The sequence below is a fragment of the Citrus sinensis genome, chromosome 3 (assembly GCF_022201045.2).
Source record: "Citrus sinensis cultivar Valencia sweet orange chromosome 3, DVS_A1.0, whole genome shotgun sequence".
Taxonomy (NCBI): Eukaryota; Viridiplantae; Streptophyta; class Magnoliopsida; order Sapindales; family Rutaceae; genus Citrus; species Citrus sinensis.
The window spans coordinates 35386680-35410633 of NC_068558.1; the positions used below are offsets into that span (position 1 = coordinate 35386680).

The following is a 23954-nucleotide window of genomic DNA, read 5'->3' on the forward strand; positions in this document are numbered from 1 at the left end:
TATTATTGTGATGTAGACCATCACCATTATTGCATTGCATTAGTCAGATGGTAATCTTGACTCTTGAGGTTTTTTTTCAATGGTTTATAATTTAAGGTAGATGCTAGTTCTATGTTCACCTTTTCTCATTGGCGAGTGTATTGCACGCTCCAATGGAAACTTCCAATGTGTTTCATGAGCAGGCACTTTCAATTTGTTTGTGTTATTATTTCCCTTCTTTTGTATTTGGGAGACCATCACCTGATATTCATCTAGAAAAACATTTGGCTTAATCTGGTGATTTCTCTTGATTTCTAAAAATATATTTTATTCCAAAAAAAAAGGGTTTTTAATCAATTTATAATGCTGCTTTAGGAGAGCTCTCCGGCAATTTTAAATCAGATTTATGAACTTTTCTTAAAATAGACAAAATTAACAAAAATTTGGAAATAAAATTCAAAACTACAGGGATCTATGATCAATCTATGTTAAGAAAGATTATTAAAAATTTGGGTCAGATTACGAAGCACCCTCAGGATTACTCGTACTGCACATCATAGAAAGTTTCCTTCAATATTTAAAAGAATAAAATATAAATTAAATTTAAAATAACGTTTTATAGCGATAACCTAAATTATTTAGTTTTCTAATTTAAAATCAAATTCATTTGCTAATAATCTTGAGTGCTAATGGGCCTAATTAATAAACTGTTTCAGGTGTACAAAATGTATAGGACTTTGAATCTTTTTCACATCAAAGATTTAGTTTGCAATGTGTATTCTAAAGGAGAAAACAATATGATAGAAGAGTAGAAAGTAGAAACTAATAGGAACAGTCCATGTGTTTGATAAGTAACTATCTATTGCATCTGGTTTATTTGTTCGTATCTGATTGGTCTGGCCAACACCGAAAAATTTTGGTTGGAAAAAAGAATGTTATTTTTGTTTCAAAAATCAATCAATTGTCCTTTGTGGTCTAAAAATGGCTATAGCTAGCCAACAAAAAATTGAATTTTGTTTCTCTCTTTTTGACCCTATATGAGAGGACTTGAGTTGAAACTTTCATTGCTATTTGACCAAGTATTATAAAATACTAAAATACAACCCACCAAATTTGAAGTTTAGGCAAAGTATTATTCTTGAACCTCAACACAAGTTCTTGAACTATTATCTGAAAATTTCTTAACCAGATTTCAAGCTTAGGTCTAAGTCCAAGTCCTAATCTTGAAAATAAAAAATATATAAATATGTAAATTAAAAACAAAAGGGTACAATCATATCAATTTGCAGGTCAAGCTAGTGTTGTACTATATGGAAAGTCATAGATTTCATTGGTTTAGATACATTTGATCATTTTATTTGTTTTATGAAAAAAAAAAATTAATGCTCTATATCAAACATAATTGATGATTGAGTTACTTGCAAGTACATATATATAATTATCAATTATCAACTCACATATGACTATCAATCTCACTTTCAACTTAAGAAGGATTGTGTGTTCCCAAGTTTAATACGACCCTAATTATTTTGACGTCATCAAATTATTTGTCTTATGAGATTGATTTTTTTTTCAAAAGGATTTAAAAGAATAAAAATAAAAATTTAGAATATACTTTTATTCATATTAAAAGAAATGGTGGTAGAGGGGTGGACTAATTTCAAATTAATTTTTTAACCCCTACCTGTCTCATGATTTAAATTCGAGTGGCCAGTCCTATAAAATTATTAAAAAAATTTATTCAATTGAGTTCTTAAGCCAAAAATATAACCATGTTTATATAAAAGAATCATTGCTAATATAAAGTTCCTTTCTTTTTTTATTTTTAGACATACGGGGTTTAGAAAATAAAAATTAAAACAAACAAACTACATATACTAGAGGACAGTTAAAAAAAATTATATTTGAAAAATAATTAGAATTAACTGAAAAAAAAAAAACTGTTAACAATGGTCGGGGTTGTTTTTGCCTCCGGTTGATTTCAAGTTTGGAGCGTGTAGGACACTTGCTTGCAATTGCAAGTGGCGGATAATCACTGTATAAAGACATTCGAGAAATATTGGCTGGCTGCCAACCAAATAATCCATTTGAGTTTTAAAAAAAAAAATTGATAATCTGAGGTGGTCCTCATCAGATGGAAATGTCGGCCAGGGGCAATCAAGTGGATGCATGTGATCTGAGCCATTGGATCTGCACAAAGGCTCTGAAAAGTTTGCAGGATTGAGGAAGCCGAAGCATGATTCATGATTGTGTTTCCGCTGTTCTCCAAATAAATTCGTAGTCGTTGATGTAGCATTATCACTCCTCTGTCTACGCACGTGAGACTTTGACACCAAATGTTTCAAAGTAAACATGACGTCATCCACGGCCCTTGTTTGTCCACGTGTAGCGCTCGTTTTGGATAAATGGAATGAAGAAAACGCGTACAGATATTTTTCTGGTTCAAGTCCAGACTCGAAAAAATCCACGTGGCCGAACCTTAACATCACTAAAAACGTATACAGTTATGATACTGAATTAAAATAATGACATTTATTTATCAAACAGTAGAATGGATTAATACATATATAATTTGCATAAAAAATTAATCTCCCAAATCGAAACCATTAGATTTGGCAGATTATCAACCAACGTGCTGGTGAATTTAATTATTCCATAAAAAATAATTTGCATGTTAATTCTTTATTCACTTCACCACTAATTAGTGGGTATATGCTAAAAACGTAAAAATTCCATTAGTACTTGAAGCTTGCCGAGATAGTAAAGTATATATATCATCATGCATCCTAGTTATCATAACTAAGTTGATTTATAAAATAAGACTCAATCATTCCCTAAAAACTTTTGCAAGATTTTTGAATCTAACAAAAGAAATCATATTTATAATTATTATGTATCAACTTGAGTTAGTTTTATTTTCTGTCTTTACATTTTTCAATCTTACAATGGAGCATATATATTATAATTAAGCAATTAATAAAATAAAGCATTATGGTAAAGTGCGTTAATTTCATCATGATTTTGACGAAACTGGAATCTCCACTAGCTTGTATTGACGAAGATAGATTCCTTTTACATCACCAGAAAATTGTTGTTCAACAAATTGTGGGCACCAATTCATCAATTAAGAAAAAAAAAATATGATAAAGTTCCTTTCTAAAAGATGAAAGGGTCTAATTAATCCTCTAATTTAGGGCATGCGCCCTAAATGTAACATGTCCAACCAAATGACAACAAGATATTAAACTATAGTTACTAAATGAGCTTATTAATTTATCATAACATGACCTAAACTATGTTTGAGAATATATATTTAGAGTTATCAAAATAGTTTATGTTATTAATTAAAAATAGAATGTCATTACGTATGCAGACTATTAAACATATGGAGATATATAAAATATTACAAAAGTTAACGTCTCTAGTTACAAGTTTAATTTAATAATGAAAGTTGTAAGGGAATTACAATACATTTCCGAGTAATTTACTTGAATATGTTTTAAATCAATTTAGCCAAACTTTACATTAATATTGTCGCAAGGGAACAAATAATTCTACCTTTAGAAAGTTTTGGGTTGGTCAATTATCTTTTTTTCTTTTTTCTTTTTTTTTTTTGTCAATTCTTATCTCAGGTTTTTGGTCAACAAAAAATTTGTTCAGCAAGATTTGGTAGATGCAATCAAGAAAATAGACATTGAGATAAAGTTTGGTACCCTATGATAAAGTTTCTTTGAAAGTTCTAAAATCGATCGCTGAAACTGAGGTTGATAGAACTAGTTTTTAATTTTTTTAAAAACTTTTTTAAAAGAACAAAAATTATGTCTAATTTGTAGATTGTACATTCGTGAATCAAATTATTGTATCGAGTGTGTATCAATAGCTATTGTACAATGTGAATCTGTCAAAAATTATTTAATATTTTCTCATAACATAGAATAATTTGGAGTTAATAATTTTACACCCGATTGATGTTGCAAAATTTTATGTTTTATCCTATACGCCTAACATTTTAATTACATTTCCTGCAAATTATAAGTCATGCTTATATTATTATCAATTTGAAAGTATTTAAATTTGAATTATCTGAAGAAAAATCTCCCAGCTTCCAGTCATTCCCTTCTGAAATAATTTAATTTTAATTGTTAAAATTTTATATGTATTAATCTAATTCACAAAAATATTGTCGTGTTTTAAGTAAAATTAAAAAAATAATAATAATAAATGGATTTGGATCGTGGGTCATAATCGCTATTCTAATTTAGTTGTTTTCGGAATGAGAATAGAATGAGAAACATCCTTTTTGAGTGGTTTAAACGTTTTGCCACATATAAAAATGTACAGGTCAAAAGGATAAACTTGATCAGGCCACTAAATATTAAAAATGTTATGCATGCGTTGAATAATCCATGGCTTACCAAAGTGGTTCTTGAAGCATCTATAATGTTTAAAATTAATTAGAAGAAAAAAAAAATAATATAAAGGATATTTCGTGATTTGGTGAAATAATCAGAGAGGTCCACTTATTTTCAGAAATGATAGTATTTTTTTTTTTTAAAATACAAAAGCTTTATTTTTACGTTCAGAAATAGTCATATAAACCCTAATATCTGTATAATAAAATGAGTTTATGTCCTAAAAGAAATGTACATGATCATTTCTGAAAATGAAGAAGTCTCCGTAACTATTTTGTCAAATATGAATTGGGTTGCGCTGTCTTTTAACCAATTTATTAATTAATTAACACACGAAATCTGTGAATTAGATAGAACTTTGGTTAGTAGTAGTCAATTTTTCATCATTAATGGTGATATCATTAGTGGAACAAACGTGGATGTTGCAAAAACTTGTTTTGGTAGAATCCAATTTTGCCATACGAAACTGATAGCGTATTTTTTGACAAAGACTTACTAACATTTATTTTAAAAACTTTTATTATTATTTATGATCATTATAAAAAGGGAAAAAAATCTTCTTATTCCTAGAGTTTCATATAATAGTCCATTTCATCTTTATTTTTTAAACAATAGCCCAAAACATCCATTCATTAACTCACCATTAGTTGAATATCATTTGTATTAATTCATTAAGGGTAAAAAATGATTTTCCATCAAAGAGAAAATTAGAAAAATAAATAAAAGTTAACATATAACTAAAAATAATTTTATCTAATCCCACTAAATAGAAAATACCGAAAAAGACGAAAATTTTCTATTTCAAGCAATTCTTTTTTCACATCTTTTTTTTTTTTTTTTTGCGGCATGAAAGCCCTATAAACTCTAGATCTAAGTACCAAAAATATCATAATTTTTTATTCGTATAAGTATACTCTCTAATTGCACTGTAAAATGACTTGAATTGAGTTGAAGATAAAAAAAAATATTCAACACATGCAAGCACGTAAAAATTGGTAGTATTTTTGAGTTTTTCTTCTAATGATTTAAAGATATTGTATTAATTACAGTTTGTTACTTATGACAACTATTCAATGGCTATATCAAACTATATCATCATTGATTTCATTAAAGAAAAAGTTAATGAATTTTGCATACCCTGTAGTGTTATTTAATTGTGTAAAAAAATTATTTTAATACAGTTTGTATCATTTTAATGAAAAATTATATTTTGCCCTTAATGAATTACTAGTTAACGGTTTTACACTAATGGTGAGTTAACAAAAGTATATTTTAAGCTATTGTTTGAAAAGTATGGGTGAAATTGGCTATTGCATTAAACTCTATGGATGAAAAGAGCTTTTTCCCTTATAAAAAATCATATTCAATCGCAAATCCATTATCACTTACAGGTTTTGATGGGAAAATTATCTTATCAGTTTTACCCTTCATTTAAAAATATTAATATTAGATGTGATAAAATACATAAAATAATCCTTTTTTAAGTTGAAAAAAAAAACTATAAAGCCTTATATGCCATAATAAGCTTCAAAAGTGACCTTTTTAAAAAAGAAATGAAAGCCACCACAATGACAAGTCGAGAATTGCTATCAATAGATTGCGAGCAATTCAAATTCAAAGAATGAATTATTATTTATCAACACAGAAAAATTCATGAGTACAATTAATATGAAACAAAGAAATTCAAACTGAAAAAAGTAAATAAATAAAAAGAATAAAAGAATTTGAAAAATGCAACATATCGAGCTTGTGTGATTTTGTTCTTCAAGTTCCACTCCAAAGGTTTTGTAATTGTTTATGTTTTGGCTCGGTGATCTTTTGTAACCATGTGATGTAGGATTAATTTTGGTCACTTCATTGATCATCATCTCATTTATTCTGGCCCCGCTCTCTCATTGGGAGTCCCATTTTTGGGTCTTGGTCAATAATATTTTATCTCTGCCCTGTCAAAAAAAAAAAAAAAACTAAATAAATAAATAAAAATTGCACAATTAACAAAAATAAGAAAAAAAAGTTGTAATTCCATTAGCATTGAAATTAAAATACTTTCTACAATAGAAGAAACTTAATTGAAAAATCATATGCCTAACAGAAGAAACTTAAATGAAAATTCATATGCCTAACATTGGATAAATGACTTAATTAAGCCAACAAAAAGAATAAAGCTGTTTTGGTGTGAAAGCAAAGAAGGAATGGAAAAAATAAAATTTTGGAGTGAGCTGAAATAAATATCCAGAAAAATAATGACCTAACTAGGAAAATCATGATATGGATTAAGTAACTACTAACAAGCTTGATCCTCAAGTCAATTTTTTTTTTAATTAGAGTGGAGTATAAGCAAACCCATTGATTCAAGCTACATTTAGGGTTAAGTGAGCAAAGGTTGCTAACCAAAACTCCATTATGCTTTTGGAACGTATATAGAAATTTCAAAGAAAATAGAAAGCCAAAAAAGAGAGAGTGGTGTTGTTGGTGGTTTTAAAAAATTGTTGGAATGGTGTAAAGAATAAGTTTGGTCATGTTGGTGATTTCTCAACCAGATATCAACTAGCAATTTTGTCCTAATATACTCTTAGTGACTGAAAGTGTTTTTGATACTATGAAAAATAATATTTAACTAAAATATTATTAGTGCTTTTAGAATTTTCAGTTTTTCTTTTACCACTTATTTTGTACGGTTTTTATAATATACTAAGACATCTAATGTCAAAATTTTCATAGAATAAACTCATCCTGGTCATGAAGTGAAACTTTTTTCATGTTAAAAGTTTGACATCAAGGAATCACTGATTATTATAGAAATTGTAGCTGGAGATATAACTTTAGAGAAAAGAGACATTCTCCTCAATCAAAAACCAGATGTTAGAAACCATGCATGCTCATCGAATGATCAGCTGATTCAATCTACTGCAAGTTAGATTTTGGGTTTGTTTTCATAGAAACCATGCATGCTCATCTAATGATCAGCTGGCTCAATCTACCTGCAGGTTAGATTTTGGGTGTGTTTTCATCGAAAATGAAAGAAAATTGGGCAAAAAGTACAAACCATTAATTAATTAACCCCAATATTAAATGATCACAAAATGAAATTGATAGTAGAAAAAGGGAAACTAAAACAGTTCTTAATCAAAAACCTTTTTGTCCCAATCAAGAAAAGTGTAGCATCTCATGTTCCTCAGCCACAGCCATTCTGCTCAAAGGACTAGGGCCAAGCTTCTTCCTTCTCATTACACTTCTCCTTCTTATAACTTCCATTTGATTCCTCCTCCTCATTTGCATCATTGCTTCTTCTTCCACAACAAATCTTCTCATCAACACATCATCAGTCAACGATTTTCCTCTAAACACCCTTCTCCCTCTCCCTTCAGTGCTAACCCTAGCAGGAATATTGTTGATAGTATTAGGGTTTATCATCCTTTGATGATGAGTAGTTGCCGGAAACGGCTTCGATCTCGGGTAACTATTGCTTCTTCTTGGTGGAACATATTGGTGATGATCACCTCTAAATACTTCATTGTATGAAGAAATTGGTGCACATAAACAAACCCTAGTGAATGAGCTTGCCATGCTCAAGGAGCTACATTTCCTTAGCTTCCCATTATTTGTTGAAGGCTTGGGAATGTTATTTTTCCATAGCTTCGAATTTTTTGTTGCTGCTGCTGCTGTTGTTGCATTACTATTCGAAAGTGTTTTCCACTGAGTTGTTGCCATCTCCATTGCTCTTTGATACCAACGTTTCCTGTAATCTCCCAAAAATTGCATCTCATGTATCATTTCTTGATTTGAAACATTTGGAAATTGCTTCCTTACATTGATAAAAGAAATTAGGGCAAAAATCATCCCAGAGAAAGAATGTCGCTGGTAATTGTTTAGAGTCATTTTATTTTATTTTGCAAATTAAACAAAAGAAGCACTTTTGAGTTTCTTATATTAATTCAAATACTAAATTTGTCTATAATTGTTAACAGTGCTACAGCTAGCTTCCAAGTTTAGACAGGTTAAAAATTGATCACACCGTATATTTTTGACAACTTTAAGAACAATTTGAGTTTAATTTGCGAAAATATATGTAATTAATTATATTTATGAACCCAAGTGGTACGGAATATGACTTAATTTTTGTGAATTTTACAACATTTTTTGGACTAGGTCAAAAACTAGTAGTCCGTAATCTGATGTCAAATATTGACTACTCAGTCAATTTCTAAATATATCAGAATTTTGAATGATTAATATTCTTATGCTATTTCTCTACATCATTCAATACTAATAATCCGAAATTGTTGTGTAGTATTCAATAAATGACCTACAATCCGAAATTTTTGTGTAGTAGTATTCAATAAATGACCTATTATTAGCAAAAATTTCAGTTCTAGTCCGTTTTTCTAAAAAATTCACGGGCCATATAATTAGAATTATTCTAGACATATTGACTGACTAATTTTGAATATTTGATTGAATATCAACAGATTGACTATTGACCTAAGCAATTCAATTATATATATATATATATATAGTGAATCATATAGTGTATCACGAACATTCAAAAGCTTTAAATATAATTTTATGAAACTCATTAAATAAATAATTCAGTTTAATCTAATACGTATGGATTCTTAGCTACATTTTCTTTGAAAATGTACAAATTCTATTAAACTAGAAACCGAGTGAGAGCTAAAAATTTAATTTATATGTTAAAATAATCTAAAAACACATTTGCCTGCCACTTACGAAGCATCATCATTTGATAAGCTAATGGGCCACTTAGATAATGTCTATTCGCCCATTTTATGTAATCCTCTAGGCCCACTACCTAGTGGCCGATTTTGTAGGAGGCCCCACACAAAAACTTGGCAACAATGCTAATGCTCAGAGATATAATAAAAACTTTTAAATTTTTGGGTTGTACTAATCATCTTAATCATTCAGAATTAATAAAACATATCAATGTCATCCTTTACAATTTTTTTGTTTTTTTAATTCTAGCAAGTATGATTCTCCAACATGATCAATTGGAATTTTTTTCCCCAAATTTTCGCAACGACGTTTTCCAATTGACAATACAAATACATTCAATGACAAAATTAAGAATTAATTCCATTTAATATTGTTTATCTGTGTATTCAAATCCTTAAAAAATTCTTTAAGAAAACCAGGAAATGGCACATAATAATCCAATTTAGTACTTGAGTCATTTTACATAATCAAATTTCTAACTACACCCTTTAATGATTGTTATGAAAGATGTGTAAGAATTGGACTGAGAAAATGTTGCTAACATTCATGAACAGTACTCGTATTGTAGCAAAGCAAATTAAAGAAATAATGATGGCACATGTAAATTAAAACAAGAAAAAGAAATCCGAAAAACTGAACAAAATAAACTAAATGCTATGGAGAAAAAATGACATTGTTGTTTCAATTGTATAAACTAGACGAAAGCACGAAGCAAACTTAGGTCTTAACATTAAAGTTTAAAAAAAAAAAAAAAATTGGGCATACCTTGAGTGTGAGTTCTTTGGATCTTGCATGAATAAATTAATAAACTAACTGAATTATGGTAAGAGCAATGAATTTTCATCTGGGTTATAGACAAAGGAGGAGAAGGAGGAGGAGACGAAGGAAGAGAGCTAGCTAGGATTTAGGCTTCAAATTTGTGAATGAGCAAGCTCCTTTTCTTTTACCTCACATTCTTTATTACAAGCCCTCTTCTCTTTTGCTTTGGCAGGCATGATTCCCATTGGTTTTTATTGAGAGAGAAAACTGAAAAGAATTTCAAATTTCAAAGCCAAAGCAAACATTGTTACTTTTCATGCAATTGACAAAAGTACCCATCCATCTCCTCTCAACTTTTGTAATTTTTTTAATAAATGTGGAAAGTATTTGGACTCTTGCAATCATGTTTAATTAGCTACCGTAAAACACCATCATGAGCAACCATGCATGCAATTTAGGTCTACTTACGATGCATGTTATGTACTTGTTATACGAATAACATGGTACCTAATTTCTTCTGCTTAAGGTAGTGACATTTAGAAGAACGACAGTTTGATCTTTTTTTAAAATTATTTTTATCACTTACATTTTTAATAACTTATAATATTTCATTTCGACCCTAATGTTAAAATTATCTGATATTTTACCATACAAATTGATTATTTGAGACTTTTACAAATTATCACTAGTTAATTCATTTGCTAAATGTCACATGTACCATTTAACAAGATGTTGTTCAATTATTATTTTAATACATTAAAAACTAAAAACTTTCAGCACTCCACTGATAAAAACAATTTCGAAGAGAGATATAAACACTAAAATGTCTTTCTTTCTTGATATTTTTGAGACGTGCTTGGCCTGCCTTTGTGTTAGAAGAAATCATCATGAGACGATCAAAGTAATTAAGCACAACACTAACTGCAAAAACTTTTGACTTGTGTCATGCTTTTTGGTCTTAATTATGTACATTCTTTCCAACCAAAATCATTACATGCATAGGATGTAGTCCAAATTTGTAGATATTAGAATTGTCAACATAAAACAGCTATCCTTCAGTGCAGTTCTGCTGCCAATTCTGGAATGTAAGATTAAGCTTGCATGATTTTGTTGCCATTTATTGTAAAGAAATTTGAATGATTTTGTTGTTTGGGATGACAGTTTACTTGTATCAATCCATTCATTCAATAAATTACTGTCATTTGATGTATGTATTTATATTTTCTTGATTGGTTGTTTCAAAAAAGCATGTCCTACATAGATAACATTTTACTAGAGAGATACTACATCACACTCACAAATATTAAAAAATTTCTTATGCATGAAAGTACTTTATATATATAAAATGATATTAAATATATTTAGAATCTTATACCTAGCTAATTAGTAGATAGGGCTAGGATTAACTTTTTTTTTAATTATTAAAGGATACTTTAAGGCCAATAAAATAATTAACCAAGTGCTGAATTTGGTTCTGATCATTAACCTAATAAAAACATTGATCTTTTAAGCAAATATACATAGATTTATATGCATGTAATTGTGAAAGGTTGGACCTAGAAGGAAAGAAACCATATTCTTTAATTTGCCTTAAAAGGAGAGTAAAATTATTCTGGGTGTGGGCATGTATTGAGATCCAGTCTGGTTATAAATAATTTGCCAATGGATGGCATCATGATTCTTCATCTGTGCGCGATGTGTATGTTATGTCCATAAACCCTAAAAGCTGCCGCAAAAGAGGAAAAAAGATGTGATGATTGGTGATGCTTGGATTGAAGATTACCCCCAGTACACAACTTGTATTCTTTATAATTTACTTTTGCCAGGTAAAGGAGAAAAAAAAAAGAAAAAGAAAAAAAGGATTAAAGCTGTCAGCTGTGGTACAAAATTTGTCATGAGGTATGAAGATTATTGTGAATTCAGATTAGAGGCTTAAACGTCATCCACAAAACACATTGCTTCCTATTATTATTCGAATTAGGATGATCGTGGGTGTAAAGTATATTTACAGTCAACCAACCAAGTTATTTCAAAAGATTTTTAGATTTAATTATTAAAATTTAAATAATGTTACACTTTTTTTTTTTATCAATACATTCACATCTACCTAGTCTCGTTTGGTATTGAGTTGTTACCTAACTTTTGGATCAATTAATGTCATTAACAACTAATGTCAAATATTAATCAAACTCAACTTCCAATACTAAAATTGAATTCTTACATAAACAACTTTTGCATCAGATAGCTTCATTGGCAACTTATGTTGCTGCAAGGCCCCGAGTTTAGATGCAAATTTTGCGAATTAATCACTTTTGAGTGCCAATTGACTGTAAAAGAGTGTGTAAATTCACATTAAGACTTAAAAAACAGCAATTGCTTATCAGTATTGGCATGCATAGACAGACAAGTGGGTTTTTGAGTCAAAAGTGCTTTCAAGCTTATGGAGTCATCTGAAGCTTTTTGTACATCGTAGACCACAGAAATGATTTTGTCCAACTTTGGACTGAAATTAAAAGCTCCCACAAACAGAAGAAAAAGACTGTTATAGAAAAATAAAGTTGTAGTAAGTTGCCAGACTTTGAAACTTTAGTCCTGAATTTAAGGTCAAGTGAAAAAGGATTCATATTGAATCAAAGCAAAAATAATGACTTCACTTGAAATTCAATAAATTGGTAATTTTTGGGCTTTTGTGATCAATTTTCTTTGGCTTTGGCTTCGAGTTTTAACGTCAAAATTGCCTAAAAGTTTTGCTTAAAGGCCAAACTCTTCTGATTTATTTGCTTCCGAAAAAAAAAAAAAAAGAGAAGAAAAGAAGGAAATAAAACATTTCCATTGCTTGCTTGCACATCATGTGAAAATAGGAATGCAATGGCAGGGGCATTGTGCTATCAACACGTGCAACTTCTGAAAATCATCAATTAGTACAGCCCATTTGGTCCCATTTCAATCAATGCCAACGCTTGCATTGACCAATTTATTACTTCATACAAATCAAATTCCCAGCTTTGTTTCCATTTTCAGCTTTTTTCTACTTCTTTTTTGCCATACACATTGCTTTCTTTCAGATTATGAAACTTTTTTCTTTGCAAATAGACAGTAGATAATTGTTTAAATGGTCCCCTTTTATTGTTTTTCAGGTGATAACTGACAGAAGATAATCATTTAACAAGCTCTTTAGATGTATAAAGTAGGTTAAGCCAATAAGAGGTCTGGAGTTCAGATCCTACTAAATCCAGAATCGATAAGATCTGTGCATAGAAATGATCCAACATATGATCTTAATCTCATATATACTGACCTCTATTTCAATCCCCAATTAGTTCAAAGCTGTGGCCAGTTTTTTAATCTTAATAGTACTGTTCAAGCTATTATCTAATAGTTTAAGCATTTGGGTTGAGCGGAAAATGCACGTGGTATAGAGACGGTTATATGGTGTTCAAACACTACATGGAAAATTTGGAATGAGAATAGAGTACCTTAGACTGCAAGCTCTAACATCAATTCTCTGCAATTAAAGCAACATGATTTTACTTGTGCTTACAGCAATCCTCAATGTCCAATGACATTAAAATGCTAACTCTCAATCTTCCCTCAATGTACTCAATCTACTTGTCAGACTGGCAGAGTCTATCAACTTACTAAAAGCTTTCATCATCATCATCATTTTCATCAAGTGAATGGTAAAGATAGAGCAATTTCACAACTCACTGGCTATCAGGCTCACCGGAGCCTTTCTTGCTCCAACTGCTGCCAGGACCAGCTTTGCGCTCCCCTCGCTTTCTTTTATTCCTAGGAAAATTGATATCCGATGCTAAACACGATTTCAGTGTCGATTGATCCTGAGCTACCTCTGATTTTGCCACAGGATCAGGTTCCGAAGCGGGGATTGGAGAAGGGTTGGTGCTTTCTCCTTCTTCCCCCTTCTCTGGATCATTATGCTTCTCTATGGATTGATTACTTGTTCCTAAGAAAGTGTGCTGCTCTCCTTCGGCTCCATCATTTTGAATGAGGATGTTATCCAAAATCTACAGATATCAAATAACTATAGCATCAAATAATTATTGAATTATATATCCTTGACATATTTTAAGAAATTCTGTGACTGTAAAATTAATAACATATGCTTAAAAGGCTTTACATCTAGTCAACATAACCAAATTACTTAGATAAATCAAATTTAATTATGTTTAAAAGGCTCACATCTTCACACGAGTCTCCTATTTGTGGCTGATGGAAAGTAACATCAGCAGCAGATAGCAATCCCACTGTGCTTTCTATTATATCGGGAACGTGAATGGTCTCTGCATAACTTGAAATAGCACTTTCGGGCAGAACAAGATCTCCAATATCATATTCTGAAATGTGCTGAGTCGGATTATATATGGCTCCGATAGAAGTTGTGTCCGCATTGCCTGCGGAGAATGTAGGGCTAGGAGCAGAACTGGTTTGTCCATCACAGGGTGCAAGAAGGCTCAAGTTCTCTGAGGAAGAGAACCTTGATGCATTTTTAGCCATGACAATGTCAAGTTGACTTTTCAGCTGGTGAACCCGAGAGTGAACAGTTTCAATTTTCAAAAGGACCTGCTCCAAGGAACTATCATCATCTTTGAGCTCAAAAAATAATGCATCTTCATTACTTCCAAATTTGTCATTGCAATCAGCTGGTTGGTCCATGATTACTGCCCCCAACACAAGAACAGAGGACAGATTTAGCAATATAAAACACTGTGAACTTTAAATATGTATAATGCGCAAAAGTACAGAATAAGCATTGCAACGTCGTCAGAGCAACAGACACAGAAGTAATGAAAAAATTCAAATGAATCTAGCGGGGGAAGACAGGTAGGATAGACATGATTCAGATTCTTTGTACTCTAGATGCGCCACTTCTGTAAGTACTAGGTGTCAAAGTTAGAGCATTTTCCAAGGATGCATACAAATTAAGAATGATATATACAGCTTAGCTTGTCCGAACTAACTGAGTCAGTGAATTATTATAACTACTAACAGCCCATCATCTTCCAGGGAAATTCAGATACATTCATCAGAAACACATATCAGAATCCCAGCTAGGCCAACATACGGATGTTATGAAGTTGACAAAAAAACGAAGATTGAAACCAAAATTTAATTGGCTGACTATACCCATTGCCAGTAGCTCATTTTAAAATATTACTTTATATGGATGACCAAATAGTTTTAACATGGAAAGGAAAAATTAAAGATAGAAGGGAGTAAAATAAAAGCAAAAGGAGAGAAAAATTAGAGCCGGTATGAGATAAAGTGTATGCCCTCCAAAGGCTGCTCTGTTTCATTGATAGTTAAAAGAATTATCCAGCTTCACATCTTGTTGATTTTATTTACATATAAAATACCAAGGGCCTACAGGCACTGACCCCATTGGATAAGACCTGTTATCTCCCTTAGTGAAAAAATAAATTAAAAGAGTCACAAAACTTAATGATATGTCAAATAATAGTAATTTCCGATTACCAGGTCAAAGTTTTAAATATAGAAGAAACCTTTCAGATCCAGGACAGTTTTTCGAATTTTTCTGTAATGTTAACATTTTAGGGCTGCAGAAAACATGCAGAATAAATAGTTACCTGTATTACCAAAATCATCAGCTGTTGAATTTCCATCTGGATTAGACCGCTTGTTTTCTGCAAAACCACACGTCAACATCGACATCAGAAGGAAGGAGTCGGAGATAATGAATAAGAATGGAAAAGGGGGAGGAATAAAAGCAAAGCACTCACACCATGATGTACAACTACAAAGAACAAGCTTTATACCGAGATAGGAAAAAAGACTATGATGTGACATGTATGATGCTAAATCAGTCGTGTCTTCAGCTCTTTTCCGTTTCCTTCTCTTCATGGCCTTCTTTCTATACCACTGACTAGAAAATGCCAAAGACTTCGATCCAAACTCTTCTACTGTAGATTGATTGACTCTTGATAGTTTATTCTGGTCATATGCTGCCAGTTCTCTGGCATATTTTAGTGCTTGAGATTGTATCTCATTAATTCTCAGCTCTGCCCATTTGCAACGCCACATAAGAGGACGTATAAAGCTCCTCCAGTGATTGGTCAACTTCTTCTTCCTATAATGGAAGCCAAGCAGTTTCAATAAATAAATCACCTAAATGCGGGTTGGAATTAATGGATAAAATTGTCTGTGCATGTATAGATCCCATCTAGCAATATTTAGATTATGACTGAGAAGATTTATCGGCAGTGGGGACTAACAAAGTTTGTAAGCATAAAGAAACATTCAACATAACATAAACCAATGAAACTAAACATAAGGTTAACCGATTAAAAATTGGATTTTCTTTAGATGGTGCTGCTGACAATGCATGAGCTTCAGATAAACTGATTTTTAATCAATGACGAAGCTCCTAAGCCAAATCTATGTTTAAATTTGAGGTTTCTAAGTGAAAACTTTGTAATGGAAATTTGACAGACTCCCCTTATTCAAATAAACAATTTTCATGACCTCCAAAAGTAATTTCTTAGTATCTTCCTATTTCCTAAATAATAGTCAGTTACCCGGTCAACATTACAAGCTGAGCATAGGCAAACAAGAGCATTCATTTCTAGAAAACAAAAAAATATAGGCTATAGTTGCACATTATTCACATAAATGCTCAGAATATTTTTTAATTAAGACAAAGAAAAAGATAATTCTCCTACAATTGCAATGCTGAATATGTTATTTTCCAGTCTACAGTTTATCTTGTTGCTTTCCTACTTAATGCATGGTAACCTCACATATAATCCAAAGAGAGTAGATAGTACTGCTAGAATTTTTTCCCCCTCTTTTTTGTGACATCAACCACAAGATTTGCCAATAAATATTATATTTTTGGTAATATCTACAAAACATATTAATTTATGAAAACAATGTAAATAGAAATGCTAACAATTATACAGTTCTGTTCGACTTACGATTTTTGACAATGAACCATGCTACACAATAGGTTAGAATAAGGAACCACAACAAACCTCATTTGAAACAAGCGACCAAATGAATCACAGTTGGTTCTCAAACCATTGACATCAAAATACTGGGATTCCACTTCAACTTCACTCAATCCAGAGCACCTCTCAGTATCGGGTTCAGTGTTCCCAAATGAGCTTGAATATTCAGTTGCATCAGGATCTTCAGCTTCTGTCAATCTGATTTCACCATCAGTTGTAAATTTGACTATATCAACTTCCACGTTCTCAGGGCCTTTAGGAGACATGGTCTGTCCATTTGACAAAACATCCTTACTTTCTTTATGGTCATTCAAGCATTTCACACTTGTTTCCTCTGATTTTGCCAAAACACATTTGACTTCTTCATCAGGTTCAACTTTTATGGTTTTACGTGGTTCACCGCCTGGAATGACATCCATCTTATGAATGAGCAGGCACCATGCACCGCAATCTTATGCAAGCAAAATTCACTTTTATTAGTCAGTAACACTCAAAAAGAAACTCCTTTGTAGTTGGCCTGAAAAGAAAATGAACCTACTTAAATTGGTGAAGAAAGTAACTAGTTATCTTGGTCAGATAATTTATCCAATAAATGCTCTCCAAGTTCAGTCCCAAAATAAATACGACCGGGAACATATCAGTATTACCATCAATAAACAAAATCAGAAGTGACCAAAACAATTCAGTAAAAATGAAGTCCTTCTGTTGCCAGTTGACAAGGAAAAACTAATCCTAACATACATTCTGCATTTACCACCAAAGGGTCGATCTTCAATTAGTCATTATGATAATTTTCAATTGCCAATGTTAGATAAGTAACAAAAAGAAAACCAATAAAGACTTACAGTTCAAAACTACATGCTGGTTACTTTCATCAGCTTGAATAGAAATGAGCAGGAACCTTTCTTGTGATCCCTTTACATAAATCTTTTACTTCAAAGATAAAAATCAACTTTAAGCTAATTAACCACCAAGTTTCACCCCAGCCTTAGATGTACAGCACTTACATAATTGCAACAAGATGTACTTAATTCAATATTTCCCCAATAAATCAGTTGCACATCCCTTTTGTATTATAGACAACAGAGTTTGACTAGCAAATTCTGAAATGCAAAATGCATTGCCCAACAATTTACAAGAAACAAAACCCGCCAACAACTATCCTCATATAATGCGAGCACACCAGCTGAACTGGAGCAGAATTGTTATTCAATCAAACCCAATTCTTCACTCTACTAAATTAAACTATGAGACATTTCAAAAAGGTTTCTCGTAGCAAAAACCAGAGATGACACAATAATAACATTGCATGAACAATCCGAATTCACTCCATAACACACCAAAATAGCAGAAAACAAAAAAACCCAATTCACTAAAAACTTCATACACCTCCATGCATGCACTGGAATATGCATACATACATACAGTCACAGACATGAATATCAAAAACAAGTAACACAGATAATAACATTAACATAAAGACAGTACTAATGACGTAATGATGCTAAAGCTAGATACTTGGAAAGCATTAACAGACATTACTATCATGAAAATGAAAGAATGACTTTAACAAATAACAAAAGTAACAAACAGAACAAACAAAGGCAGCTGCAAAATAAAATTAAAAAAACAATAAGAATCAAACTTGAGATAAAGATAGCTGGAGAAATGCGAAGAGATGAAAAGGAAATGTGGGAAAGGTGAAGTGAAGTACCAGAGTGTCAGAGTGTGAAGAGAGAGTGAAGAAGAGGCAGGCGGCTGAGGAGGAAGACACAAGTTAAAAATGTAACTGAGTTATGTTTAACGTTGCTTGCATATATATATAATAATAAATATAAACCTAAAGCTGGGTTTTGCAAATATGCTTTTGTTATAAAGAGAGAAATAGAAGAAATCCCAACCTAGGACAAATAAACTGACATTTGATTGATTTTATTATTTTTTTCTTGAGACGTGGATGGATTTATTGGTTGTGGGTAGATTTTTATTCTTTTTTTTTTTAGGGTTTTACTATTTAACTTGGATTATTTATATGGATAATTTAAAACCCCAATTTCATTCGATTAGAGGAGTTTTTTACACATCATTTTTTTACCTTTTTCTTTTACTTTTTAAAGTTTTTTTTTTCCTTTTTAAGCTTTAGATTAGGATAAGAAATATCTCCAACTAAACATTAATTCTTATTATCTTTTATTGTTATTCTAACATACCGTTGGTTATAAAATGTATTCACAACCAATTGCTATAAGGGTCTATTGATATAGCTTTTTCTAAGTATGGATTATTTAAACTGCTCTTGAGTTCGGAGAAAAATCATACTAAATTTTACTACATGGGCACATTTTGCATCCCAATTTGAAATAAATTAGATAAGATAATATAAGATAAGATTCCATTGAATTATGTTCGATATTGTTTTAATTTTGTGGAGTACATGAATGGACTCTTTATTTAAGTAGTGATATACAAAAAAAAAAAAAAAAATTGCACAACATCACTCCAAACATTTTTATCTCTTATAATTTTCTGCTAATTTTTATACTTTTCGATACAAACATCATCATTCCTTTGATAATTGAATTAACTCAGGAGAAAATTAAAAATATAATTATATTAATTATTAGACATATAAATGTATTTTATTTGTAATATTAAATTAATATCTAAAAATTTGATTTAAATTTTACATATGGTAGGTCATTTATAAAATCATCTCATAAATAATATTTCGTAATTTTTTTTCCGCCAGACATTTATATATTGAAAATAAATTTTACTCCGGAGTAAAATTTGTATGTTGTTTATATAGATGACATGTCGTAATAGGCTTATAATGTTTATGACATTATATTTACGTTTTCAAAACGTAAATGACATAACATAAGATTCTTATATTGAAGTAAAAAAACTTATAACTTGCTTCATCGCATAATTAATAAAAATTAACAAATTAATAAATTACAAATTTATGTATTACCAATTGAATATAATCTTTATTATTTACTACTTAAAATTATTTGTTAAATAAAAAAAATAACTAAATATCTAAATTTTCATTTAAATATTACTCAATCGATAAAACTTTTGTCTCTTAAGTCTAGGCCCAAGATAAACCATCATAATACATTTTATTTGCACCAAGTATGAAAATTTATAAAAGTATCTTAAATTTTTTATCCCTCAACCAAATCCACCTTATATACATTTTAAACGTTACACATATGAATCATGTTTGGGATTCTAATACTTGAGTTTTAACTTAAGTGTTAATATTATGTATCACTTATTTATTGAATAATGAATATAAAATTATTAATTATTTTATTATAACATCCAACAGATAAATGCCACATTAGTTATAACTCAAATATTAATATCCTTAATATTTATCATCATTAACTCATGCACCCATTAAGGACTTGAATCTTAAAAAGACTACTCGTTCAACATTAATATTTGGCTCAAAATTCTTCTACTAAAACTACCAAAATTAACATTTTTCGTATTAAAAATCAAATTAAAATCAAGAGATGGCCCATCGTTGGCTCACTCTTTTTGGGCGATGGGCTCATCGTTGGATTGTGAGATGGGCCATCGTCCAAACAAAAAACAAAGAAAAGTTTCGATATATTCAGTTTAATGAAATTTTGGGTCAAATATTATTTTTCTCGCTCTTTATTACTAGAGCTAAATCTTAACCTTATCAAAGATAGCTTACTAGTGTTTTAATGTTTTCATTAACTTTATCAAAGATAGCTTACCAGTGTTAATGTTTTTATTTTTTTCCTTTGTAATTTATAACATGTCATTTGTAACGAAAAACGATTGAACATTAATATCAATGCATTATATAATACTTATTTTTAATGTTACTACTATAAAATTAAACGTTGCTAATACAATTTTGTATGTTATTAATGAGTATTTCGGGTAGCGTTTATAAAACTATGTCATCAACAAAATACTCTTTTTTTTTGGGTCCTATTATAAGATATCATATTACTGTTGTGGCCATGGCTAAGTTACTCCTGTGGAAAAGAAAGTGGTTGCATCCGTTGTATGTCAAATTTGTTGGAGGAGTATGGAAAGCATCTCCCATTAGGGTGGGCAAAAAAGTTCGGGCCGGCCCAAGCCCAGTCAGGCCCGGGGGCTTCGGTCCAGCCCTCACAGATGAGGGCCTGGACAAGGGTCCAAGAAAAAAAGCCCGGGCCAAGCCCAAGCCCACTATTTGTTAAAAAAATAAATTTATAAATTAGAATAATATAATTAAAATTGAAAAGTAACTTAAAAATACAAAAAGAAAACTTAAATTCTTCACTTATAAATTAATGATGATTCAAAAAAGCTAAAATTATAATACTAAACTCTCTCTTTTGTGTTAATTAATTAAAAGAGCGTTTAAATTAGAGAATCTAGTATTAAAGAAAATTAAAATTATGAGCTTTTATTTGCTTTATTTATTATTTTACTTTGAAATATTCATTTTCTTTTATGCATCTATGATTATAATAACTTGTTGATCATTAATTTATTTTAAATTTATAATAATTTAAAAAATTTAAAAATAAATAAATAAAACCCAAATTCGGCTCGAGCCCAGTCCAGGCCCGCAATGGGCCCGGCATGGCCCAAACCCTCACACAAAACTTGATGTGGGCTTGGACTTGGGCTTGAAAAAGCCCGGCCCAAGCCCACTGTTTGCCATCCCTATGTCTGGTGGAGTGCAAAGGAGCTTGCAAGATCTGGAAACAATCAATATTGGCTGACAAAGGCATTGAGATGCTTGAAGGCAATGATATGCTTGAAGTGTGGTATGAGATGTCCAAGAAACTTTGCAAAACAGACCTGGAGTTGTTGGGGGCCATCTGGTGGGTTACTTGGAATGCTAGGAACTAACTCATATTTGAAGGGAAGAAATTTAACCCAAGTATCTCAGCTACAAAAGCCCAAGCAGTAGTGGAAGCCTTTCAAGGGGTAAAGCAAATGGAGAAAACTCAAGCTGAAATGCCCAAAGATAAGAGGAAACATCAGTGGACCCCTCCCCCCAATGGAAGCTTTAAAATGAATGTGGATGCTGAAGCTAAGGCAGTAGGTTTAGGAGTTGTTATCAGAGATGATGAAGGAAGAATTGTGACAGCTGCAACTAAGCCCTCAAGGTTTAGATGTGGTGTGTCATTTGCAGAAGCAAAGGCTGCAGAATGGGGGTAGAGATGGCCAATGGGCCGGGCCGGCACCAAAGTAAGGCTCATGCATGCTCATGCCCGTGTCGTGTCATGCCCACTATGTGTGCTGTGCTGTGCTGTGCCGTGCCGTGTCGTGCCTAAATTTTTTTGCTTAGGCTCGGCCCAACACACGTGCCGTGCCTATTTGTGTCGTGCCGTGCCGTGCCGTGCCTAAGAAAAAAAAACTCAATAAGCTTTTTTCTTCTTTTTTTTTTAATTTTTTAAGAGCGCATATTAAACTATTGACGTACGTGTTTCAAGTTTATGTACTTTTCTTAGGTCTATACCTTTATTCAAATTTAATAGAATCGAAAATTCAAAACTCAAGTCTATATTTAATAATAATAAACTAATAATAGTAAGAAAATATAATATTAATTACTAAGTTTGACCTTATAATATTAGAATTTTTTTAATACTTAACAACAACAATAATAATAATTTTTTTTAAGGGTTAACTTAATTGTTAACTTGAACTTATATAGAGTTATAAATCATATTTCACAATAATATTAATACATATTTATAAAATCATGATATTTATAATTTTATTCATTAAAATCATGATATCAGTTATTTATTTAATAAATTATAAATATAAATCAATTATACTATTTTTTTAAACTAAGAATTAAATGAATTTAAAAAATTCGATTTCAAGTTATTTGTAAAATCATAAAATTTTAAGTTTACTTTCATTAAAAAATAAAACGTGCTTATTACGAGTTTTTTTATCGTGTCGTATTTAGTCCATCTCTAATCATGCCGTGCTTTTAAGGCTCGCGTGTGAAAAATTTTAAGCCCGGTCCGGCCCACATGCGTGTCGTGCTGTACCGCGTGCCCTACCGAAACGTGCTCGTATCGTGCCACGTGTCATCCAGCCCATTGGTCATCTTTAGAATGGGGGCTTCAGGTGGTCAAATAGGCAAATTTGGCGTCGGTTATTATTGAGACAGATTCTCATGAGGCAGCAGACCTGTTAACAATAAAATATGAGTGTTGATTTCCCAGAATTCTATTTTCTAGCATGTCCATAGACCTAGTAATGAGGCAACTCATAAGCTTGCTAAATATGCCACTAGGAGTGGAGTATCTAATGTCTGGGTGGAGTCCTTCCCAACTGACATTGCTTGTATTCTCAATTTTGTTAGTTAATGAATCTTTTCTTCTTAAAAAAATGACATAAAAATGAGTGTTGGATTTTGATTCAAAAATCGAACAGATGTGGATAAATGTGCATTAAATAAAAACTATATGGCGGCCAACCTATTGTAAGAATTACTCTTTAACTTGTTGAAATGATTTAAAAATGAAATGATGTCTAAGGCTTTAAAAGAAAAATGCAAATAAATATGGGAGTAAGGATAAAACAACATTTTAGGACTCTGTAAGCATATTTGTGAAAAATGAATTATTTTAGAAGACCTAAAAGTGATTTTAAAAAATTAAAAATTAATTTTAGTAGTTAGTGCATTTTTTTAAAAATTTGCTTTTGGCTTTTCAAAATCATCTTAAAAATGGTTATTTTAATTATCAATTGTTATATATACATAATAAAAAATAGTATATATACAAGTTTATAAACATATAAATAAATTTTATTCATTATCATATTAATTTCAGTCATTTATATTCTTATAGTAGTTTAGCAGTAAAATTTACCAAATACATGCGATTGTTTTTATAACTCATAGTACTTTCAAAAATAAATATTACTAAATATTTAACTGATTCTCTTTATAGTTGATTATTTATACAAAATGACTAACAAAAATTATTTTAAAAATTATAACATTACTAAACTAGCCTTCAATATACAATTAAATCCAAATGATGTCTAGGAGGCCTTTGTAAAAGGT

General features: G+C 30.9%; 2 protein-coding genes across 4 annotated transcripts; both read right to left on the reverse strand.

Annotated features, from left to right (window-relative positions):
• Positions 1-6093: 6093 nt before the first annotated feature.
• Positions 6094-10148, reverse strand: LOC102621650 (uncharacterized). 2 transcript variants are annotated; one of them, XM_006493987.4, is made up of 3 exons: positions 9894-10148; positions 7526-8130; positions 6094-6334 (listed from the first exon to the last, which is right to left on the reverse strand). In XM_006493987.4, the coding sequence occupies exons 1-2, from the start codon at positions 9920-9922 to the stop codon at positions 7539-7541; spliced, it is 621 nt and encodes a 206-aa protein (XP_006494050.2). In that variant the 5' UTR covers positions 9923-10148; the 3' UTR covers positions 6094-6334; positions 7526-7538. The 2 variants fall into 2 exon arrangements, with proteins under 2 accessions (XP_006494050.2, XP_006494049.2); XM_006493986.4 differs by lacking the exon at positions 6094-6334 and having other exon boundaries at positions 7419-8130; positions 9894-10147.
• A 3132-nt stretch (positions 10149-13280) lies between these two features.
• On the reverse strand, positions 13281-18791 carry LOC102622342 (uncharacterized). Of its 2 annotated transcripts, none has more exons than XM_006493990.4 (6): positions 18588-18791; positions 16898-17324; positions 15683-15993; positions 15494-15550; positions 14088-14566; positions 13281-13912 (listed from the first exon to the last, which is right to left on the reverse strand). In XM_006493990.4, the coding sequence occupies exons 2-6, from the start codon at positions 17290-17292 to the stop codon at positions 13592-13594; spliced, it is 1563 nt and encodes a 520-aa protein (XP_006494053.2). In that variant the 5' UTR covers positions 17293-17324; positions 18588-18791; the 3' UTR covers positions 13281-13591. The 2 variants fall into 2 exon arrangements, with proteins under 2 accessions (XP_006494053.2, XP_006494052.2); XM_006493989.4 differs by having other exon boundaries at positions 16898-17390; positions 18588-18790.
• Between the last annotated feature and the right edge of the window lie 5163 nt (positions 18792-23954).